Source organism: Agelaius phoeniceus, chromosome 3 (genome assembly GCF_051311805.1).
Source record: "Agelaius phoeniceus isolate bAgePho1 chromosome 3, bAgePho1.hap1, whole genome shotgun sequence".
NCBI classification, from domain to species: Eukaryota; Metazoa; Chordata; class Aves; order Passeriformes; family Icteridae; genus Agelaius; species Agelaius phoeniceus.
The window spans coordinates 112698920-112721410 of record NC_135267.1 but is presented as its reverse complement, the minus strand read 5'-3'; the positions used below and the strand labels follow the sequence as shown (position 1 = coordinate 112721410).

At 41.9% G+C, this 22491-nt stretch overlaps 1 protein-coding gene across 2 annotated transcripts in view; it reads left to right on the top strand.

The window, feature by feature from the left end:
* Positions 1 to 22491, top strand: part of EFEMP1 (EGF-like fibulin extracellular matrix protein 1) — a 46226-nt gene that overhangs the window by 11484 nt on the left and 12251 nt on the right. For both annotated transcript variants that reach the window (XM_054629707.2, XM_054629708.2), the window contains exon 5: positions 21338 to 21460. In XM_054629707.2, coding sequence (XP_054485682.1) covers positions 21338 to 21460 — 123 coding nt within the window. The remainder of the gene's footprint in view (positions 1 to 21337; positions 21461 to 22491) is intronic.

Here is a 22491-nt window from a genome sequence, read left to right as displayed (position 1 = left end):
TCAAATATATAAAGTTCATGAGTAAAAAGTACAAAATTTCACAAAGAAATATCTGTTTCATCTTTAATTTGCTAAATTTTGTTTTCATAGCAGCCAGCTAGCAACAGTTTTGGAGAGAAAGTTATTTGCCATAATTCAATAGACAGCAAAATGTAACCTGAAAAAAAACCTATACTAAATATACAGGAATGCTGTGTGTACCTTCTTTCATCTACCTCTTAACTTTTCTAAAAATACAAGAGGGACTTGCAAATTACAGAGCTCTGAACTATTTTAGCACACATGTAGTTATTATAAAATACCTTTAATGCTCATTCCCATTTGTGTCTCATTTGTTAATCTGAAACCATGTTAAAGGTTGGTCCTGTTGTAAGCAGAGTAGAGAAATGTCTAGTTTTTGTTAGGTATAATTATATGATCAAAGCTGAAAAAGTGACTAAGAAAACATTTGTTGCACACACTTTTATAAGCTACAGTGCTAAGAAAAAGTCCTTGAGGCTCAGAAATTAATTAGAGCTTTCCTGGCAAAATACATCCCAAGCTCTTAATTAAGCATTTTTAAAATTAGATATTCAGTAGCCCCTTGTCTGTTGCTGTTGCTGAATGGCTTAAATAAATAACTCCAAAGGGAAATTCTTCAATGGAATGACAAAGGATTCAGTGTGTGAAGGTCTGGCTCCGGGAAGAGATGTTTACTTTGGGAAACTCTCAATCTGGCTTTATTAACTCCTGATTTACAAAATTCATGCCTTTGGGTGGACATTAATTAAGCCTGTTCTGATGAGCTCTGAGCAGGAGAAGATATTGCTAAGCCTTCCTTTACGAGCTGGATTTAACCAGAAGGAAACTCTGGTCTGGTGCATGACCCAGTGTGAGATGATTTAAGCAAATCTGACCCTGCACTTGAGCATCTTATGGGATATAAACCCCCATAATTCCAGAAAAGCAGTAATTTGGACAACTGATTTCTGAATATCTTGCAGCTTTATAAATTTAGAAAGAAATCCTTATCAATACTGTAACAGCCTACTGTTGTCAGAAGTACTTAGAATTGGGAAATACAAGGACTTTTGACAGCTAACAATGTTCTGTGTGGTTTTAAAGAGGTTGCCAACAAGTTAACATTTAATAACAATCTTACACAGAGCAAAGAAATCAAACCAGGCAAAGTGAGCAGAAATTTAAGTGTGATTTTAGCTGATGTGACCTATCTTATATAAATAAAAACCAGGACAAACAATCTCTCTCCTGTCTAAACTTACACTGGGGAGAATTTTAAGTGTCTGGGATACAGAGTAGGTAGAATTAAATACCCTTTTGGAAGCAACAAATACTTGCTTGTAGTTTTTAAAGCACTTTCTTCATAAATTAATTTGCTCTCAAGGGACTTTCTTATCAGGAGCCAGTTCTCCACAGAACTTGGAGATGACAAAACAAGGACTGGGTAAAACAAGGACTTGTGTGTCACACCTTGGGTGAGTTAAGAGCAGGAATGCAGGAATATTTCACAGGGCAGTGAGCACAGAATCACATCAGAAATAAGCAGGGCTTTGGAGCAACCCCTGCTCTGCCCCTGTGGGCTGTGGATGACACCTGACTTCATTCCTCCCAGAAGTTGTTGGAGACTAAATCAGGAAAGAGAGCAGAATCCAAAAGTCATTCCCATTTCCCAAGGGGAAAGAAAAATCGTGTTCTTCCCTGACATCATCCTGCCTGTATGTACTCTGCATCCAGACCTTCCTCAGACTTATCTGGCTTAACTTGAAGCATCAAGAGAGATTTTCTTTCCCACTCTCTCCTTATGTGTTACTGGAGTAGAAAATAATTTGGGGATGGTTGCAATACCCAAAGATACTGCTGACATTTCCAGCACTTTTTCCCTGGAGCAGAAACCACTGTACAAGCAGATAAAAATTATAGACTTAACACCACTGAGCACCTCTTGGCTTTCTGGTGTTTGCAGGAGCAGCAGAACTTTCCAGCTTGAATTAACACGAGGTGGAAGAGAGTTAGAACCACACTCCTGAGAGCATTTGTGCAGGAAAAGTTGGGTGCAGGAAAATTTGGCTGAAGGAAAAACACCCACCCATTTCCCCATTGCGAACACTGACCATTATTTAAACAATCCAGAAACTGTATTCATAGATTTTAATCTATTAATCAGCATGTGAAAAAGGATGATTTTGGGGAAGAGAAAACTTTTTTGTGTGTGTTCCAAGACAAAGTATTCCTCTGTTAGAAACTGTGGCTCTCTATGCCTATAAAAAGGGAAAATTTCCCATTTCTAGACAAGACATTTTTACAAAAATTGCTTCATTATGTATTTAAATCCAAACATTCTCTCCATTCTGGTTACATTTAGAGTTCAGTATCCACTGTGAGGAGAATCTCTTCCTTACTATGTATGCAGATTTATAAGGCTCCAGGCACCTTTGAAATAAATTGAAAGCACAGCCATGTAATAGAGCCAAACCCCAAAACCAGCCAAGGAGATCCACCCAGCAACACCCTCGAACACCCTCAGCTCTTCCCCTAAGCACAGCTTTAGAGTGCTGGTCTTGATCTTGTCTCTGCTTTCTCCACCCTCCTAAAAGCTTCCTGGGGGATTCCCCAGCTCCAGAGCCATGCAGGGGCTGTTTGGGATGCAGGAATAATTCACTTGCTTGGTTTCCTTCCCTCTCAAACAGCTCAGGAACAGGGCAGCTGTTTGCAGAGCCTGGGACAGGGGGATACTGAAAAATAGGAGCAGCAGGAGAGAGCAGCAGCTTGGGCATGAAGAGAGGTTTTAACAGTAGATAGCAAAACCATACAGAAATAATCAAGGCAGGCTTGTAGCTGCTTTTTCCCACTTTGAAATTCACACTTTGAGTATTTGTGATGCTGGAAGGTGGCATGGTTGGAGAAGGAATTGCTTCCCAAAATCTCTGCCATGGGATGGGAGTGAGGCCAACAGTTTAGGAACTTGATCAAACAAAGATCTGGACATTTTATACAGTGAGAGCAGAAGTTAAAAAGCAGCAACTTTTGAAAAGGTTAACAAATCTAATTTATGCTTAGGGCAGTCCTCAATTCTTAATGAATGTCAGGATGAGTTTGATTGTTGAGGAGCAGACTGGTGATATCTGTACTTCTCTGAGGTATGTCCCAGTGCCCACTTTGAGAAAGCAGAGTCAGTATGTTTTCCATCTCTCTGCATTTGGTGGCTGTTATCTGTGGCTGAACACCAAGCCAATTCCCCAAAGCTCTGCCTAATCAGCCTGGTGGACATCAGATGTTCAGTCCCATAATGGAGCCACACCTGGCCCTACAGGCTGCAGAAGGTTGAGCCTTTTTTGGAGAGCACAGATCAGTGTAGTTTGTTAAAAATTAAAACCACTGGGAAATGCAGACAAAAGTTTCTGTAATTCTGACAAAGTGGTGTATAAATATTTTGATTGTTAGCTGTCAAATGCAATTTCTATATCAAAAAGAAATCAGGTATTGATATCAGAACTTTGTCATCACAGGAACTGGGGTTTGTTATTGTGGGGGAGAGCAAGCAATACTGAGATTCAGTGACACTGAGTACTGGCACAGCTTCCAGGGGCCTCCAAGGTCCCACTCTCCTGAGCAACATGTGCATGGAGAAGGAACTGTCCTTCACTACAACCAGCCTCATGGGACATGCACCTCCTACCTTTAGGGCTGGACTTGATGATCCCTTTTAACTCAGAGTATTCCATGGTGTGTGACTCAGCCAGCACATCACACCCCACAGTTGCTGTGTTCAGTGGTGCATTTGGGACAAAAGCAGCAGCAGGAGCAGCTTATATCATTCCTTGCATTTGATTCTTTGTTTTAGTATCTGTCACGTCCGAGCCAGCCAAAAAGTGGCCTCAGCACATTCTGGCTGGTGAGGCTGAGGGAGCCCCGGGGGCTCCATTCACATGCCTCATGTGTGACCAGGAGGGGCTGAGGAGCCACTGCACAGCCTGGTCCTCAGGGTGGGGTCCCACTCCTGCCACAGCCCCCAGCAGGAAGCTGGAAGCAAAGCATTAAAGACACCAAAGGCACTGGTTGGGATTTTCACATACTCAATTGTCACTGGGGAGTTCAGCCAGCAAGAAAAACCCCAAGTGTGTAAGAAGAGGAAAAACAGCAAAAAGGCAGCAGGAACCAAAAGTGGTTTTTCATCTGGCTGTAACATGGAGAGCAGGACAGCCGTGGGATGTGCCTGGATGGAGCCCATCCCCATGGAATGCACCATCACACACACGGCTGTTCCAGAGCTCCAGAGCTGCCTCTGTCACACACAGCCAGCTTCAGACAGCATTACTGTCCCGTTGGGATGCACTTGGGATGGGCTGCACACACAACAGCCCTTAAAAACTGGAATGATAATATGCAGGTTTTTCCATTCCTATCATTTGTCCTTAATTGAAAAATTAAATGCTTATGTCCCATTGTTAACTGTTCTTAGTACTAATTTCACAGTTTAGCCCAGTGGTGACCAACTGGTTTCCTTACAGTTCTCTTAATTCACAGCTGGGCTGAACTTACTTACTAGGTTTGAACTAACTTAGTTAGGTTGCATTAAAAAAAAGAAGTTGTTTGACAGTCTCCACATGATTTAATCAGAAACCTCACTGCACTCAATTCCTGCCTGAAAAGTCAGAGGAAAGAAAGGTAGCAAAGCTCTCCATTCTGGTTAATAGCTTAGAGTATGTTTACAGCAGCCCAATTCAGGTGAGAAGGAGCCTTGGAAGGTCTCCAGCCTGACATCCTGCTCTGCTCTCTGCAATCAGACCTGGGAGATTTATCCAGTCAGGGCCTGAAAAACCCCATGGAAGTAGAGCACAGAATTTTTCTGGGCACCTGTTCCACACCTTGACTGCCCTAATGGTGAAAAAAGTTTTCCCTGTACCTAGAATCCCTCCTTAGAATTCACCCAGGATTGACAGACACAAAAGAGATGTGCTTAAAATGCAGACTTGGGGGGAAAGCAGGTTGTAAGTGAAAGAGTGTTCTCCATAGGGGGAGGTAAGCCCTGAGTTTGAATGAAAACATTTTCCTGAGGAGCAGACTGGCTGAATGTCATTCCCAACCTCCCATGACCCAACTCCCACTCCAAGTGAATCTCTGCAGCTTTTTAATTTCCAGTTAAAAACAACAAGAAAAAAAAATAATAGCATCAATGTGTATCCACAAACAAGGAAAGAAGGGAAGTTTCACTGATCCATGACTGTGCTTACTTGAACTCTGAATAACTGCAGATATTTTCATAGCTAGTGCCCACCAAGCTTCTCAAAGTACTGAGAGAATATCAAGACTGATTTTAATAAACAAAACCACTGTTTGTACTTTGAAGTGTCACATTCAGACACCTTCAGTTGCATTCCAGCATTTAAAGCACACATTTAGATCCCAGTATTTTCCCTGACACCTTTGCACATGCCTCAGTTTACACAACTGCTCACTGCTGGCCTCAATCAGGTTGTTGCTAGGAACTTTTATTTTAAAACCCCTCACTAAAAACTTGCCAGAGCAAGCCTGCAATACCAGGCACACGCTGATCCTGCTCATGGGTGGGTAGGAAATGCTTGAGAGTATCGGAGGGAGTAGCCTTGATCTGGAGGAATTGCCTGTTTACTCAGCTTGCAGCTCCATTGCTGGGACACTTTTCAGATCCCTCTGCTGAATATCCCAGCTTGTCTCACCTCTACCAATGCTGCCCCCCTTTTAGATACCCTTCAAGTCTTGTTTCTCTTCAATTCCTTACTCTCCCCTCCTCTTTTCTTTATTAAGCTCTTGGCAACGAGGGCCAAAACCTGACTGAAAACAGCAGTTCACACTGTGGTCCTGGATAAATTATGGTACAATTAGCAACGTCACTTTCAAAAAGTTAATGAAATAAAGCTGCTCCTTTAGGAAGCCAGATACTTTACAGCTGATGATTTATGGTGACTCAAACAGGACTGTGAATTTGCAGTGCCAGATGAGGCCATGCTGTCACTTCTACTCACTAAATACCTCGTGCCACTTCTCTAGGAAATGAGGCCTGGCTTGGTTACAAGAACCAGCTCCTCAGTATCTTCTCTGTAAAATCTTATCCCTTCTGGAAGCTGAATTTCCAGCTTGTTGATGATCTGCAAACCAGATCAGTTTTGTCCCTCCTGAGGAGCAGATGGATGCAGGGGCTGGTTTGGGACAGAGTGACATGTAACTGTGCATCCCCAGAGATCTTTCCAGGAACCTCTCAGGTTGCTTTTCTGGCTCAAGGGGCCTTGCTCTCCACCACTGGACATTTTGGGCAAGTACATGTACATGTAATAAGTGTGGAGCCTTGTGGGGTAAATAAAAATTCCTGCACAAATAAGTGGAATAATAAATCAAGCCCAAGAGTCTAAAGGCGATATGAAAAATTAACCTGTTTGCTGAACCTTCTCTAGATAAGAGGTCATTGTTCTTTGTTTTGAAAAGATTTTTGTTTTTAATATGTATTTAGCCTTACTTATCTATTATGCTTTGCTTCCTTTTTATTTTCCTTTCATTGAAAACAAGACCTAACTCCTTAAAAATTGTTTGGACTTGATCCTAAAACACATGAACACTTCCCAGTCAAGAAAATAACAGGGTACAAGAACCTTCATGACTTGGATTTCATTTGTCAGAGGTGTTTTTGAACCTCTGAAATCCCTTTAGAAGACCCTCTGGTTATTGGCTGAGACATTATTTCTTTTCTTTCGGGCTCATTTTTTTGCCTGTCCATGAAATCTCCAAAGCAAACTAACAGTTTGTTAGATCCTAAATAAATTTAGATACAGATCTCACTACAGAGGATGTTCAATTAACTGCTAGAAACCAATCTTGTCATTAGTCTTCTACTGGTGTTTTGCATATTTATTGGTAGCATCTGAATAATTAAACCCAGCCTCTAAATCAGGGCAGTTGGTTAAATGCTATCTATAAAAGTTTTCAAGCTACTGAAGCCCCAGTGTTTTCAGCCTGCTTAAAAACTTCCTCTCCTCTTCAGTAGTCCCTGTTATAAAAACTTATATCTTGAAAAAGCTGTTTAAAAAAAAAAAAATCTTTACAACCCACAACTTTCATTACCTGGTTCTTGCTGTCCTCTCTGTTTGCTGCTTGAACATTGTCCTGGGTTTTGGTTCAGGGCTTGGAGCAGCACAACAAGGGAATCCTTCTCCACAGCCAGAGCTTCTGAAAGCCAAGAGCAGAGAGAAATCCAGGCTGGACCTCCCAAACTCACCCAATGAATTTGAGGTTGATTAGCTTGGGAGAAGGCTTAGTGCTGCACACATTGGTTTGGGTTATTCCAGCTAACAACTATAATTGCATAAATAATAGGATTAGTAAATTACTTTTAAAAATTACTTTTAAACACTCCAACTTCAGAATTTTAAGCAATCCCCCCCTTTATCTTATAGGTAAGAAATGAATGTGCTCATAGATCATTTATTCTTTCTCCACTATAAACAGACTATCTTCCTAATACTCCACGACATCTCTCCTGCCTTCACCTTTTCATTCTATTCCTTGCTCTTGGCATTAATTACTTGGATATAATTAACCTCCCCTAGATTCATCTTTTGCCAGTTCACCTCTTGCCTCATCAGTTCCTGGAAGGCAGCACTTGCAGGAGGAAAGAGCCACCAGGCAATTTTGTTGCCATCCAGCAGCTCAATGAGGATGGCATGGAGCTGCCCTTACCTGCTGCACAACAAAGCTGAGTGGGCAATCAATGCACTGGAATTAAATCCATCTGGAAGGCATTTGAGGCAGGCAGGCATCTCTGAGAACCCTAAGTGTGATTGACTGCTTTTTCCAATAGCTTTGATGAGAGTCTAAATTGAGAAATCTCTTCTCCCATCCTGCAAGAATTTATGAGCAGAATTTCTTTTGACCATCCACCACTGGCCTGTGTTCAGCAGCATCTGAGGCCCTCATGTTTCCCTGTGGATCCTGCCCAGCCATGAACCTCTGCAGTGGATTTTAATCACACATTGATGGCTGTCTGCTTAGAGCTCCAGCCAGCCAGGCAGTGCCAAACAATGTACTGACAATGTCCTGGGCATCCCTCAGATGTGCCTGGATGCAGACAGGCATCCCTGGCACTTGGCTCATACATTCCATTTGCAAGAGCATAAAGATCTGGGATCTCATGCCTTTTTAAGAAGGGAACAGAACACACAAAGAACTGAGCAAAAACCCTTTGGGGAAAGAAAAAAAAGGACTAAAAAGGTCCTCAATGTTTTTTCAGGAAGGATGGCTACAAGAAAGATGGAGAGAAAATTTTTGCAATTAATTTCTTTGCATTGAGAGAGTAGGTTTACATCAGATATCAGGAAAAAAAAATTCTTGGCTTGAGGTGAGCCCTGGCACAGGTTGCCCAGAGAAGCTGTGGCTGCCCCTGGATTCCTGGAAGTGTCCAAGGCCAGGTTGGACAGGGCTTGGAGCGAGCTGGGACAGTGGAAGTTGTCCCTGCCCATGACATGGGGTTGGAATTGGATGAGCTTTAAGACTCCTTCCACCTCCAGCATTCTATGTTTCTATGTTTCTAAAGCTTCCCACTCATCTTTCTTCCTGGGGCCAGAAGCAAGAGAAGCATCTCAAGCCACAAAGTATTAAAAAAACTTGTCCAGTGAATCTGTCAAGGCTTGTTCCTTCCCTTCCCCCTGGTAGCTGCAAAGCCAATTCCTTTTATTCCTGCCGTTCTCTGGAGGCAAAAGCTTGGTTTGGACGGGCACCAGTGCTAATGATTGTCCCACAGAGCTTCTCCCTGTGTCCTGGAGCTTTCCAAGCCCTGCCAGAGATCCAGGGCTCTCCTGAGGAGGAGCAATGGCCCAAACCAATGTTCCCTCCTCAGAGCCTGTCCTTGGCTCTGCTGCTCACGGAGCATCAACACGTTCTGGGGAGCACCCACACTTGGTCACAACCACAAATGGCTTCAAAAGCAACAATTTTCTTTAATTTGGTTCTAAAGTGCTCTTTCAGGAATTTCATCAACTAACAGGGATTAGCAGAGATTGTTGGAGGAGCTGCTTTTCTCTCATGACCACTTTGCAAAAGCTGATTTTCTCACCGGGCTGTGTCCTGACAAAGCCTGGTTGTCTCTCCACGCTCCCTTACCTGTGTTCTGTACATTTTAAGATCATCTGGAGACTTGCACAGGGCTGTATCTATTTTAGAGTGTTTTTATTGGCAGCTGGTGCATACTACCATGCACCCACGTGAACAAAATTACAGAGCCCGGACAACTTTTGTACAGAATTCCTTTGGCCACGGTTTCTCTGTGGGTTTCATTTGGCAGAAGTGATATCAAGCAGAAGTCTTCCCCTCAGCTTCTGATGTCAACTAAAATGCACCTTATAAATAGAAAACACAGGCATTAGGAGCAGTGCCTTTGGGCAATCAGCCACCTTTGGGCTATGGGAAAAATTCAGTTAGATATGATTCATAAATATAATGAATAGGGTGCCATAAACTCGCCTTGCTCTTCACAAACAAAGGCACATCCTCTGCCTTGAAAAATTACAAGGGCAGAACCCAAAGGAACAGGGAAAGAAAAACAGAAGGGTGGGAGATTTAAGGGAGAGAAGGAAAGTATAATTTTGAAGCCCACCAAACAATGTGTGGAGCAAAACTCCTCTGCACCCCTCTATGCCCAGCTCCTGCTGAGCTCCAGGCTGGCTCTCCAGAGCTCACCGTGGAAGACATTTCAAAAGGCACTCACAGTTTGTTCTTCAGGCTCTGCTTTAGCTGAAGGCTCCTATTGATTACAGCTGGAGCTGGATCAAGCTGGGGCTGCCTGTGTTCTGCTGGCAGCCTCTGCTTTGTAAATACCTTTCATCTCATCCAGCAGTGATGATGATGTGCTGGGATGATGTGGCAGCAATTATTTATCTGCTGCGTTGGGTTTTCTCCTCCACGCTTGCCAAGAGCCCTGAAGTCAGGCCATACAGAGGGATGCTGACATCTTTACATTTCCATTAAATCTTCCTGCTTCTTCTGAAGGAATTCTAACAGCTCTATTGTCATTTCAGCAGTCATTTCTTTCCTCACTCTCACACTGATAGATTTGGAAGCACTGAACCTATCCCACCAGATTTAGCAAGTTTAAACTTGTCACAAGTAACCTTGTTATCTGATAGCACTCCCCAAAGGAAAACCTCTCCAAGCCTCCCTTCTCCCAGGTTTCTGAGCATCCTGTCTATATCCAAAGATGAAGCAGGAAAAGCAGGCAGGGTAGGCCTTGGTTACCCTCTGAATGGATTTCCACACTTGCTTAATACCATGTAAATACTGACAAATAAAGCATGGATCTTGTCAAACTTAAGAACTTAGCAAATAAGGAGCATTAGAAACAGCAAATAGAGCTGAAGTATCTACTGCCAAGTCAGTGAGAGATCCCACGTCCTGCCTGGCAATCACTCTAAATACATCCTTTCTCCCACTTCATGTGACCTTTCCAGGTCAGCAATGTTGTGTGTTAGTTTAATATTTTAAAACTGGAACTTTACTGGTATTTGGCCTACTTTTTGCTATTTATTTTCTAAACAAATGATAGCCACTCCCTTCTCAAGCTAACCTTTTAAGCTTCGCCAGGAGTCTGTGAAGATCACAAGGTATTAAAAAAAAAAAAAAAAAACAGAAAAAGAAAAAGAAAAAAATCACATGCTCAGGCAAACAAAGCAGGTTGCTGCACTTCCCCCTCCCTCCAGCCCTGCAGCTGGATGTTCAGAATGCTTCAGGAGTTCTCCACTTACTCTAGGAAACACTGCTGAAATCTCATTTGCAGTGAAAAGTGCCAGGATTATGGTAGCACAGCATCTATTCTGAGGCAAACCCATGCAACTTCCCAGCCAAACACCAGGGGAAAAAAAAATAAAAGAAAGAAAGGAGCAAAGCTGTCCCAATTGCTACTTCTACTTGATTGCTTAAAGGCAGCTGGGAAGGCAGATCCTCAGCCTGAGAGCAGAGCACATCCCAATTTTAAGGCAAAGGAAATTTGGAAGAAAAAATAGCTCTCTCTTCCCAAGGAAACTTCTGGTTTTTAGAATGTTCATTTTTATTTATTACTGACTCATTGAAAGAACAAAGTATTTTTTGGTGTCTTTTTTTTCCTTTTTTTTTTGTTCCCAAACACAGAAAAAAAATGTGGCTAAACCCCAGAAAAATCTTAGAGTGGGGCCAAAAATAATAATAATTTTCAGTTTTCAGATTTTTTTTGTCAGGTTTTTGAAAGAACAACAAATACTTCCCAAGCACTGCTGTAACTTACTAACTCCAGTGGACTGCACACCCTCAGTTTATTTCAGTTACCCCTCTCATCCATCTCCCCTTTTCCAAAACCTCCCCTGGGCTCCTGTCTTGCTTTTCCCATGTTCATTTTCCTTCCTTCATTCGTACCAATACTGCTTTTTCTGGGTTTTTTTTCTTTTACCTTCAAAGGATTGATTTCTTTTCCCCTGATGCCTCTGCCTCACTTTTGATCCTGCCTGGCTTTGCCTCTTGTATCTATTCTCTTGCAAACAAAGAATTTTTAAAACTTCAAACCCAATTTTGAGCCCTCTTCCTGTGAAGAATTACAAGGAAAATTGAATTTTCCACTTAAGTTCTAAGGAGGAGGCAGTTAATAAGAATTCTTAGGGAAAAACAGACAAACAAAAATTTATAAGATCCAGTTCCTGATGGTTTTGTTAGATCAGAACTGCCTAACACTGCTTGTTTTTGGCATAGGCAAATTTATATTGCCACAGAAACCTTAACTTCTGCACACCCTTTCACTTCACTTGAACTGTGCAACCTGAACATTGTGTTTTTCTATCCCAGCTCTTCCAGTCCCCTCCCATCCCCAGAGTATATTTTGGACCAAATCAACTGATGTGTCTTTTTTTAAGTACTATTTCCATAGTTTGCTTTTACTCTTCTATCATTCAGAAGCTGTAGGAGGCGTGAAAGTGAGAATTTCTTTTAACCATTTCTATTTCACAGCCCAGTGCCTGCCAATTACACTTTAAATAAGTTTTAGATACATTTCTTCAAAACAAGGCATCTGTGGGTACATCCAGCCACGTGCTAAAAGTATCACATAACCACATAAGAAAAATTTAGAACTAAATAATGCCTTCAAAGGCATTTCTGAAGCTGGAACAGCATCAGGAATCTGCTTATTTACGTGGGGAGCTGTGGAGATTGCAGCATGTTGGTACTGCCAACAGATAGGATGATTAGTGCTAAAAACAATATCATCATTTAGATAAGCCCTCTCCTTTGGAGAGCTGCTATTGAACTCAGCTTGAACCTAAATGTTCTCAGCTTGGAAACTGGAATTCCTAAAAAGGCTCATTCAGCCTGCAAAAGCTGAAGGGGAATGAGATGGTATTGATAAAATGGGGCTCATATCAAATATTCTAAGCCACTTGTCCTACATCTGAAGTTCCTTCTAAAGGTCCCTTGTTTCTTGTGACAGCAGCACATCCACTACCAAAAAACCCCCCAAATCAGGTTCTGTGCTTCTGACTGGGACTAAACCAGTGGAAGGCATGCCAGCACACAAGATAACCAACATTTTTTGCAGGAGCTGTTTTCTGAGCTAAGTCAGAATGAAAGTTGATTTTTGAAGTGTGCCCTGAACTCGCTTTTTGGGTAGATATTCCTATTTTCCTTTGCAGGGATCCAGCAGCTGCCAGTGTAAGTGCTGTGAAAATGCTTGCAAAGCTTTAATGAGCTTCAACTTCCTAATTAAAAACCACAATGAGCTTTCAGGCCTTGATTTCCCCAATATTACAGGTTGTAGCAGTGATATTTTGTTCAGTCAAGCCCAGCTAAAGGAAAATGCTTACGAGGTTTCCAAGGAGAGAAATAAACAAAATGGAAATGAAGAGGGAACTTGGAACTTTCAAGTGTACGTAATTAAGAAAAAAATACATCCTTCAGATAATTCTGGAAAGTATTAGGAGATATTCATAATTCATAAGCAGTTGTTTGGTTTTCTTTCAAGCAAGGGGGCAGCTTTACATCAAACACTGACTAGCTTTTCCATTAACTTAAGTAAACAAACCAGTATGTTTCAAGTTAACTGAACATCCTTTTTTATTTTTTACTTTTTTTAATAACTGTGTGAATTAGAAATAAGAACAAGACATTTACTTTCAAATAGGAAATTAGTTTGCATGCTATTTCTTCATGTTAAAAATACTTTGGAACACTCACAAAAACAATGTTAAGCTGAATTTATGGAAGTGTTCCATATCAGTTTTGAAGATGATATGCCAGATGTCGGGAGAACTCTTTCATCTGCAATAATGGAATAGTTTCATCCACCCTTGTTGTTTTTGAGCACAGTCCAAGTGTATTGGTCATCATGGGTGGGTGATCCCCACTTGGGCAGGCATGAACCAAAAAGCACAAGTTGTTAGACCTCTAGCATAAAATCACAAGAAAGCAACAGCAGGAAATACTCTACTGAAAGTAAAAATAAGCTATTGCAAAATGTAAATCAAAAAGTTTACCATTATGACAACTCATGTTTTGAAGCACTTAGAGACTTGCAGATACATTGCTCTGAATTAGTGGATTGTAATGACTCCATTTATGGTTCCAGCAAAAATAAAGCAAATAATACAGATTTTAAATGAATTTAGATCCATCAAAAGCATGGAATACTTTTGTTTTCAATGAGTGGGAAGACTAATGGTTAACAATGTGGTCTTCTAATGGGGGATTAAAGTGCTCTTCCCTTTGAGAAACTTTAAGCACAAGGACACATTATTGTCCATGTTCTTATTTTAACAATACACAGTGGAGTAACATTGGATAGGAAATCCTTTTGGGAACAATTTTTGGCCTTGTGGCCTCAGACTAACACCATATCAGCCACACCACTCTCACTTGCAGTGATCATTTTAATGTGTTACCAATGTTTTATGTGGCACATTAATTCACTGTGGCTGTGGTTAGATAATGAGGTATCCACCTAATATCCATCTAATTCCAAAGGATCTTGGAATTAGGAGCCATTTCCCGTGTGCAGTGCACCTCCCAGAGTGCTTGGTGTGTGCTGGAGAGGGAAGGAGCATCTCACACAGAGGGAAAGAGCAGGAGAAAGGAAGAAAAGCATTTTCAAATGCATCACTTCATAGCTTCATTCATTTTTTTCTCCCTTCTCAGCTGCCTGCCTCTCACAAGCATGTGGGAGATGTTCTAGTGCTGAAAGCCATGGTTCCCTCCTTTATTGAGCTGTTCTGGGTGATAAGTTAATTTGCTTTGGACATACCAGAGACAATAGATAATTGTGACAGAAAACTGCAGGGCAGGCTCACTTAGGCCAGCTTGTTAACTCTGGCCTGTTCATAGAAGGATGCTTTTCCTGTACCTTCCTATTCCTGGAATCTCTGGGCTTGAGTAACTTGCCCAAATCCACAGAGGTTGCTCTGGACACTTTTGCAGTCCAAATACAAAAATCACACAATGAGTTGTGGTGCATTCAATTCTCTTTTTGCACATTTACCACATCAATTTACCAGATTTACCACATCAATGCTTTCCTTTGCTTCTCTTGTGTTCTGCCATGACCCCCAGGAGCAGGAGATGAATCCACAAGGAACTTGCTTTGCTGCACTCACTCTCAAATGGGAGAGGGGAAATGTTTCAGCACACCAAATGAAACACAGTTTTTCAGGAAAATCTCATTAATTTAAACATTCTACCTCACCTATTTGCTTTAAATGTAGGTCTTGGCTCTCACATCTCTTTTTCCTGTGCAAACAAGTATTTGTGCAGGTTACCTTCGCTCAACTGTGAAAACTTGTTACCAGGGCAATCGGGCCAATATACCTCACATGAAAGGGCAAAGGAAAATTTAAAAGGGAAAAACCAGCAAAAAAGGGGGAGGTTTTGGGCTGCTGCAGAGCTGTGCAGAATTAGAGAGGGTCCCTCATGACACCACTGGAAAGTGACAGCACTTGGAGTGATGGTCTCTGCATGAGCAGGTTTTGCCACTCCAGAAATGGGAAATTTCTCAAGATATTTCATCTCCTGCTGCCTCCTGCCCTGATGTTATGTAACAGATCTTATGCTGGGCTCTACCACCATAAAGCACAACCTCCCAACACCAATGAGTTAAAAGCTGTCTGGGCATCCAGCCCAGATGAATAACATTGCAAATGTTGAAGGAAGTAGCAAGGGAAATAGAAAAGCCTTTGACAGAAATTGTTGATAGCTTGCTAAGGCTGGGGAGGGAACCAGGGAATTTGGAGGTTGCTAATGTTGTTCCTATGTGTAAGAAAGGATCAGGGAGGATCCAGGAAACTACATAGCAGTGAGGCTGGCTTCAGTTGCAAGAAGAATATAAGGAATATAAATAAGGGACAGAATACTTAATTTGGTCAAATAAAACAAGTCCATAGTCATGGATGAACTGTAGAGGTCTAATTTCTCCAAGTATGTTATCTTCAGGTGGTTCTTTCTGAAAGATGCCAGTGGGAAACATCTTACAGACAGAATAGAAGTTAATGAAGTGGTCAGAAAGGCAAAGTTTTGACAGAAGCCTGAGTTTAAGTAAATTGTCAGTGATGCTGCAGCCCCGTGCAGATCACTGTGTGGCTGATATCAGACTGTCTGGTGCCACTGCTGACGTGGGAGCTGATGTTTGCTCTTCAGATGAATCCATTGGAAAAACAGACCAAGTCATTTTCTGGCCTCACTCACACTGAGAACTCAAAAAATTTAAACCCATTAAGTAAAATATTTATGGTTTACATTCAAAACAAATTGAGAACAGGTTCACTGCAGCCCATGACAAGTGCAACACTGACATTGGTGGGACCATCATGGATTTGGATTTCTATGAATCATTCAGGAGCTGCTCCACTGATGCTCCTCAGTGGGGACAGAAATAAGAATTTCCATCCCATAAAGTATTTTAAGAGCCTTCTTTTTTATGTGGTGGAATATTAAGGTTGCTATGGACCAGGATAGAGAAAAGCAACCTGGAAACATTTTGTTTGGACAGAGGAGGATGTACACAGAGAGCAAGAAGATGCTGTAATATATGCTGCAATGTTTTGAGAGCCAGCAAGAAGCTGAACACTTCAGTCACAGGAGCAAGACACACTTGAGTTAGTTAAGAAAACATTTCTCCAGCTCTGAGCACAACATACAGGTATGTGCTGGAAAGGAGGAGAAAAGCTTCAAGTGGCCTAAGTAAGATGAAGGTGGATGTGGAGAGCATTTCTTCTCCAAAAGTCTAAAGCCCTGGTGAAATGCATCTCCTGGTTTTATGTGCTGCTTCTAATGATACGAAGCAAATTGCAGAGATTAAGCTGTTGCATAAGTGAGTGAGCAACATGAGTCAGGGGGTTTGGGAAATGTGAGTCACAGAGGGAAGGGAACGGAGCCAGGGCTGGAGCTGAGAAAGAGAGACTAGCAAGAAAATTTTAAGGATCTAGATAAGAGCCTGAGAGAATGGAGTGCAGGGGAGAAGCAGAAAAACTATCTCTAAAAGAGGGAGCCATACATAGGGAAAGCTATAGCTAAAAAGCCATACATAGGGAAAGCTATAGCTAAAAAGCAGGTCAAACAAAATTTTTGTACACAACTGTGGTTGAAATCCACAGCAGGCTGCCAAAGTCAGCAGTGGAGGGACAGAATTGTGCAAATCACTTCAAGAGGCAGTGTGGGCACATTTTTGCAAAATGAGGGAATCACTGGGTATAGCCATTAGTGAGGCTTGTGGAATTATAACTATGAAATGCAAGTTGATTTATATTTTGAAGGAATACAGGAGGGAGCTCTGCTGCCCTCCATGGCTCTCACACCATGGCTGTAGCACCCTGCAAACCTCAGACACTTGCCTGTGCAACTCAGAGCATTCTCTTAGCTCACAGAGTTATGGATGGCACAGACTTCCAGAAGGAGCTTCCTAGAACAGCCCTGGAAATTGCTGCAAAGGCAGAATTTACATCAGGGTGAGTCACTGGGGTCTGAAGGCCCTATTTACCACAGCACAGCTGAGGATTTACATTCACATTTCTGGAGGGGCAGTGGAGCTCACATGTCACTTAACTGAGACATAGTGTCCCTAATTGTTGTGTTTCTGCCCCACTTCTCCTTAGACTCTGACCTTGACTTTAATTCAAAGATTTTATACAGCAAGTTAATAAAGGCTCACACCACCCAACCCATTCTGGGCACAGCAAGGTTTGCCCAAGCACAATCCTGCAGGAAAAACAGAGTGAGACCAAAAACTCTGTTATGATGCTTTATGGATCTGAACTCAAAGTGTTCAGGGAACCTGAATTCTGTGCTTTGAAAATCCTCAATTTCAGAACTGTCACATCCTTCCAGTGCAGTATTCTGGATGTAACTTACAAGCAACAGACAGAAATTAAAGTAGTCAATCTAAACCCAAATAGTTTTGCAAATAGTTTTTCTAACCAAAGTACAAATAAATCCCTTAATAAATATGATTTTGGGTGGCTTAATGAAAGACTACATAATCCCCTCAGTACAGTGATCAAGACACTGAAGGTAACCCAGCTCCATTTTTAAGTAAGATTGATCTGCAAAAGGATTGTTAAAGACACCCAGACTATTTCAAAGAAGTTTTTCCACCTACACAGGATGTAACTGTCCAGAGGAAAACTGTCTGGGAATAAAAATCTGAGAACTTCATCAATCAGACTCAGAGATACAGTGAGTTTAAGAACTAACCTGTATTTCACAGGTTGCATGCATCAATAATCAAACACCATTCAGGTTTTTTAACTAATACAAACTTACAGCCCTTGTTTATGTGTAGTGAACAGCACAACCTTGAGAAATGTTAGTGAGATTAGAAAACAAAGAAAAAAAAGAGCGATCACTTTCATTACTAGTTACTGGTGTAATTTATGTGGCTTACCTAGACAAACAAATGCTTGTACAACATCTAGAAATGAAATTTAAACAAAGTGATGAGGAATGATTTGGGAGGGTTTTCAGGTGTTTTCTTATCAGGCAAGATATTTGCTTAAGGCAGAAGCCTCAACTGTGGAATGAGCTGCTGAAACAGTTCTGGAGATGAACTTTATCATGATGACACTAAATTTGGAAAAGAGGATGTAGAGGAAAGATGCTCAAGAATGAGCTTGTAAAAGCCCCATATTTTCTTTCTAGATCTGTTTCTTATACTGCACTCATCACTGTGGTATCTTGAGTGCTTTCCAGTAGTGCATTAAGCAACATGACAAACATCTGTCACATGTTTGTTCTCTCACACTCTCCCCAGAGGGACAAGTGTGTGCAGTGGAGAGCCTTGTTTTAATTTCTTTAATTATTATAAATACACATGCACGTAACACATTATTAAACATTCATGCTGGAGGGGAAAGGTCAGATAATTTTATCTTGCTCTCAGGATTAGAGCGGGTGAGCTCTGTGGTGTTCCTGTATCACACCCTTGCCCCACATTGCAGTGTCTTCTCAGAAACCAAACCATGGCCATGAGTGTCTGCACCAGGCAGAAACCAAAAGTTTGAATTCCTGATGCCTCATTTACTGTTCCCACTCAAGACCAGGGATTCTGTCAAGAAACAACAAATGGAGTGAGGTGGTAGAATTTAGGGAAGATTGTCTCATTCCCATGTTTGATACAGACTAAAAGCAGGATTTAATGGACCCTCAAAATCACTGTCAGGTCAGAGGGCACTGTGAGAGTCATGGTGAATCTAGGAATTCCATGGATTGGAAAAGTCTGGTTTCAACTATGGAATGAAGATCTGGGAGTGAATGATTTCCCTACTGGGGGGAGGTAACTGGGAAAACAATCTGGAAACTTGAGTTTGGTCAGACCTTGAAGAATTGCAGAGAGACAACCTGCCTACTCAAGAGCCACAAACAAATTGTGGGAATCCCAAATTAATCCCCAGTCCCCAGTGTGGGGTGGTGCCATTTCCCAGGGGCAGAGAAGTAGGTGTGCCTTGATAAATAAATAACTCTGCCTCTGCCACCTCAGAGAGAAATGGAGCTGCTCTGCCACATGCCAAGGAAACTCCAATATTGCTGTTGCTTCCCTCTGATGACTCCCACACCTCTATTTCTCCAGTGACTCTCTGGACAGTTGGGAAACAGACTATTTCTGTAATGGACAGTGATCTGGGTCACACTGAGTGCCAAGAGCTGGAGCCTCCTCTCTGGCCTCACTCACAGGCAGAGCTGCAGCATTGCTGCTAAATTCACCAGAGCTCCTTCCCATACTCCACAAGGGCTGGGCTGCTCTGGGATTGCACCAACACAATCCACATTTGGCTCTGCTTTCAGCAGGGAAATCCTCACTCACTTCCTCACCCCAGTATCAGTCACAGCAGTAGGACACATCTGTAACTATTGCAACACTGCAGATGCCAGCACTGAAACCTTTCCAGGTGCCTGCTGTTCTCCTCCCACCCTGTTTCCCTCAAACACAACCTTCAGGCCACCAGCCTTGCTCTACCAGCACAGAGTTCCCTGCTCAGGTGGGAGCAGACCCACTCCAAGCATGGCAACCTTACCACCCTTCCCTGGGGAAGGCAGGAGGCTGCCTCACTTCCCACACCTTTTACCAACCCACATCTTGGCCAGAACATCAAAACCCTCCAAGGGTTTCCAGATGGGGAAGCAGCAAGAGGCAATAATTGTTTTGCTGTCCAGCTGAACTTACCATCAGGAACAGCCAAAAACCATGAGTTCAGAAGTAAATTTATGAATCATTTTAGCTTGAGTAGCTTATTATCCAATGCATTTTAACTAATCTATCTTAAAAGGCAACTTCATGTTTACTCATAGATGAAGCTCCTAAAGATCAAATAAACCTCCTTTGTTCCAGCACAGTCTACAACAAAAAGGACTGGAATCGTACAAGTATTTTATTTCCAGCTTTTGTAGGAACTGGGAGTACAAAGCTCATGAGGTCCCTGCAAAGACTTGCCCTGAGCTGCCTGGTGTTGGGGTGGCAGGAGGTAGCCAGACCCAAAAGTCTTCTTCACACCTGGGAATGTGCTTTGCAGTGTAAGGACACAGCAGTGAGCTCAGCAAATCCTGCACCAGCACAGCAGCTTCAGGACTGACACTGGGCAGAAATGCAAAGAGCAGCCTAACTTCCCTGCAGAATAAAGGGAAGATGTATGTAAAATATTTGGACATTTGGGGAGAGGGTAAACGTTGAGAATTAATTCAAACTGTTGATGGTTTATTTTTTATTGAATCTTGTGGTCGAATTTGTTTTCATTTGTTATGAGAAAGAATCCATCATTTTTTCCAAAGCACCACCCAGAATCTGCCACTGGTGATGTTCTAACATCCCCAGTGCCTATACAAATAGAGAGGTCAGCTGAGATTTGTAAACTAGAGATCATAAGTTTTAAGGAATTTGTTTATTCAGCCTAGAGTCTCCAAATTGTGTACGATGCCAAAATTAAAAATTCATCTCACTGTACTGTGTCATGTTACAATAAAAAGCTCTCCAACATTTTGGATGTTCAGATGAGAAAGCAAATTGTAATTCATTTGTCAGCACATGCAGTTTAATTATAATTAAGTACCTCCAGCAGTCATAATGAGCAGGCAAAATGAAAATGCTGTTTTTATACTTGTATAAACCTGCATTGAGTGCAAACTAAAAGCTGCCTGAATTACTCTGAAAAGCATCGGGCTAGAACTTGCAGCTTTAGCTGTACTGAGCAAATACAAACACACATAAACTGTTTCCAGAGACTTGAACAGATTGACTGAATTAGGAGAATTTTCATGGGAATGACAAGAGGCAGATCTCTTCCTGATGAGAAGGCCACCACATACCCAGTTCCAAGTCCCTGTCCAAAGCATGGAGCACGGGAACCATGCAAGAGATCAGCAGAGTCCTTTTAGTACCAGCAAAACAACATATTTCTGACTCCTTTCCTTCTTGAGAAAGAGCTGAACTACATTTGCTGAAATTTTCTGGAGTAATTCAGCATGAAACATCCAACCAGCGTGGGAAAAAAACCAAAGCAAAACAAAACAGGCAAATGATTCAAATATGATGAAGCTGCAAGAAGTTCACAGAAAATTCTAGACTGACAAGTGCAAAATATTAATGGTATTTGACAAACAAATGTTTAAAATAACCGTATCTGAAAATATCTACAAAGGCAGTGTATGAGAATTAAAACACTACCAGATTCCTGATAGCTGCACGTGTTGAGATGACATCTTGGGAGTGCATCTGAACTTTTCTGCCTGCACTCCTAAGTAGTTTGAAGATGTGTAAAGTATTTAGCCTGTGGAAATACTTTAAGTAAATGTAATGACTAATATTGCATTTGTTTTCTTTTTTATAAAGATATAGATGAATGTGCAACTGGAACCCACACTTGCAGAGCTGACCAAGTGTGTGTCAATTTAAGAGGCTCCTTCAGCTGCCAGTGCCTTCCAGGCTACCAGAAACGAGGGGAGCAGTGTGTTGGTGAGTGTTGCTTTCCATTCAATGGTTTGCTTTCATTATCCACAGTTACAAACTTCATACTGGTCATAAAGCAGACAGGTATGTGTGGTGTGAAACAGCTGTCTCACTTTGGAATGCAATGGAATAGTCACTTTACCACAGTAATTAATCACTAAAACATGGGATGAGGAGCTATTTTAAGAATAATCAACACTTGGAGTTCACAGGCCGAGTTCTGCTAACAGTTCCCATTGTGTGATTGTTTGTGTTGGGGCATTGCCCAGTGTCCCAGAGACTGCCACGAGTCCCTGATGGCAGCAAAGCACCTTCCCCTGAGATCCAGCTCCAGGTCCGTGGGACACAGCGCCCCCAGCCCTGCTCCAGGACTCGGCTTCCTGAGCACAAATGACAGAGATGGAAACTCTGAATGCAGGTACAGGAGAGCTGCAGCCTCTAAAACCCACCAGGCTTTATTGTCCATGCCAAGATAAGCTGTTGGCACCCTTGGGAGCCATGCAAGCATGGCATGGGATTAAATCCAAGTGCAGGGCACACACCACGTCTCTCCTGTCCCAGCCTCGGGTGGGGACATCACACCAAAGTGCCATCCCCCTGTTCCTGCATTTGACACTCTTTAATCACCATTTCAATGGATAAAATGCTTCTAGAGGCACTCCAGCCTTAAGCCTTGGGTTTGTCAGATAATAAAAACAACTATGAAGGAAGAGAGTCACATCTACACATCAGGAGGTGATATTTGAGACAGCCTCTTCTAATACACTGCCCTGGTTTCATGCAGCTTAGGAGAAGAGCATTTGGGCTTGGGGTTTTTTCCTCTTTCAGGCATCCTGCATTTCAAACTGTATAAGAATTTTTAAATTTTTATTCTTTTTTTTTTTTTTTAATTTTTATTCTTAATCTCTTCTCTTCTTGCTAAGGCCACAGGTAAGAAACTGAGAAGATTTTAGTACACACCTAGAATAATTTCAGTTATTCTGGGCATGGCCCTTTCTTCAGGATTCCAATTCAAGGGCTGTAGAAATAATAAGAAT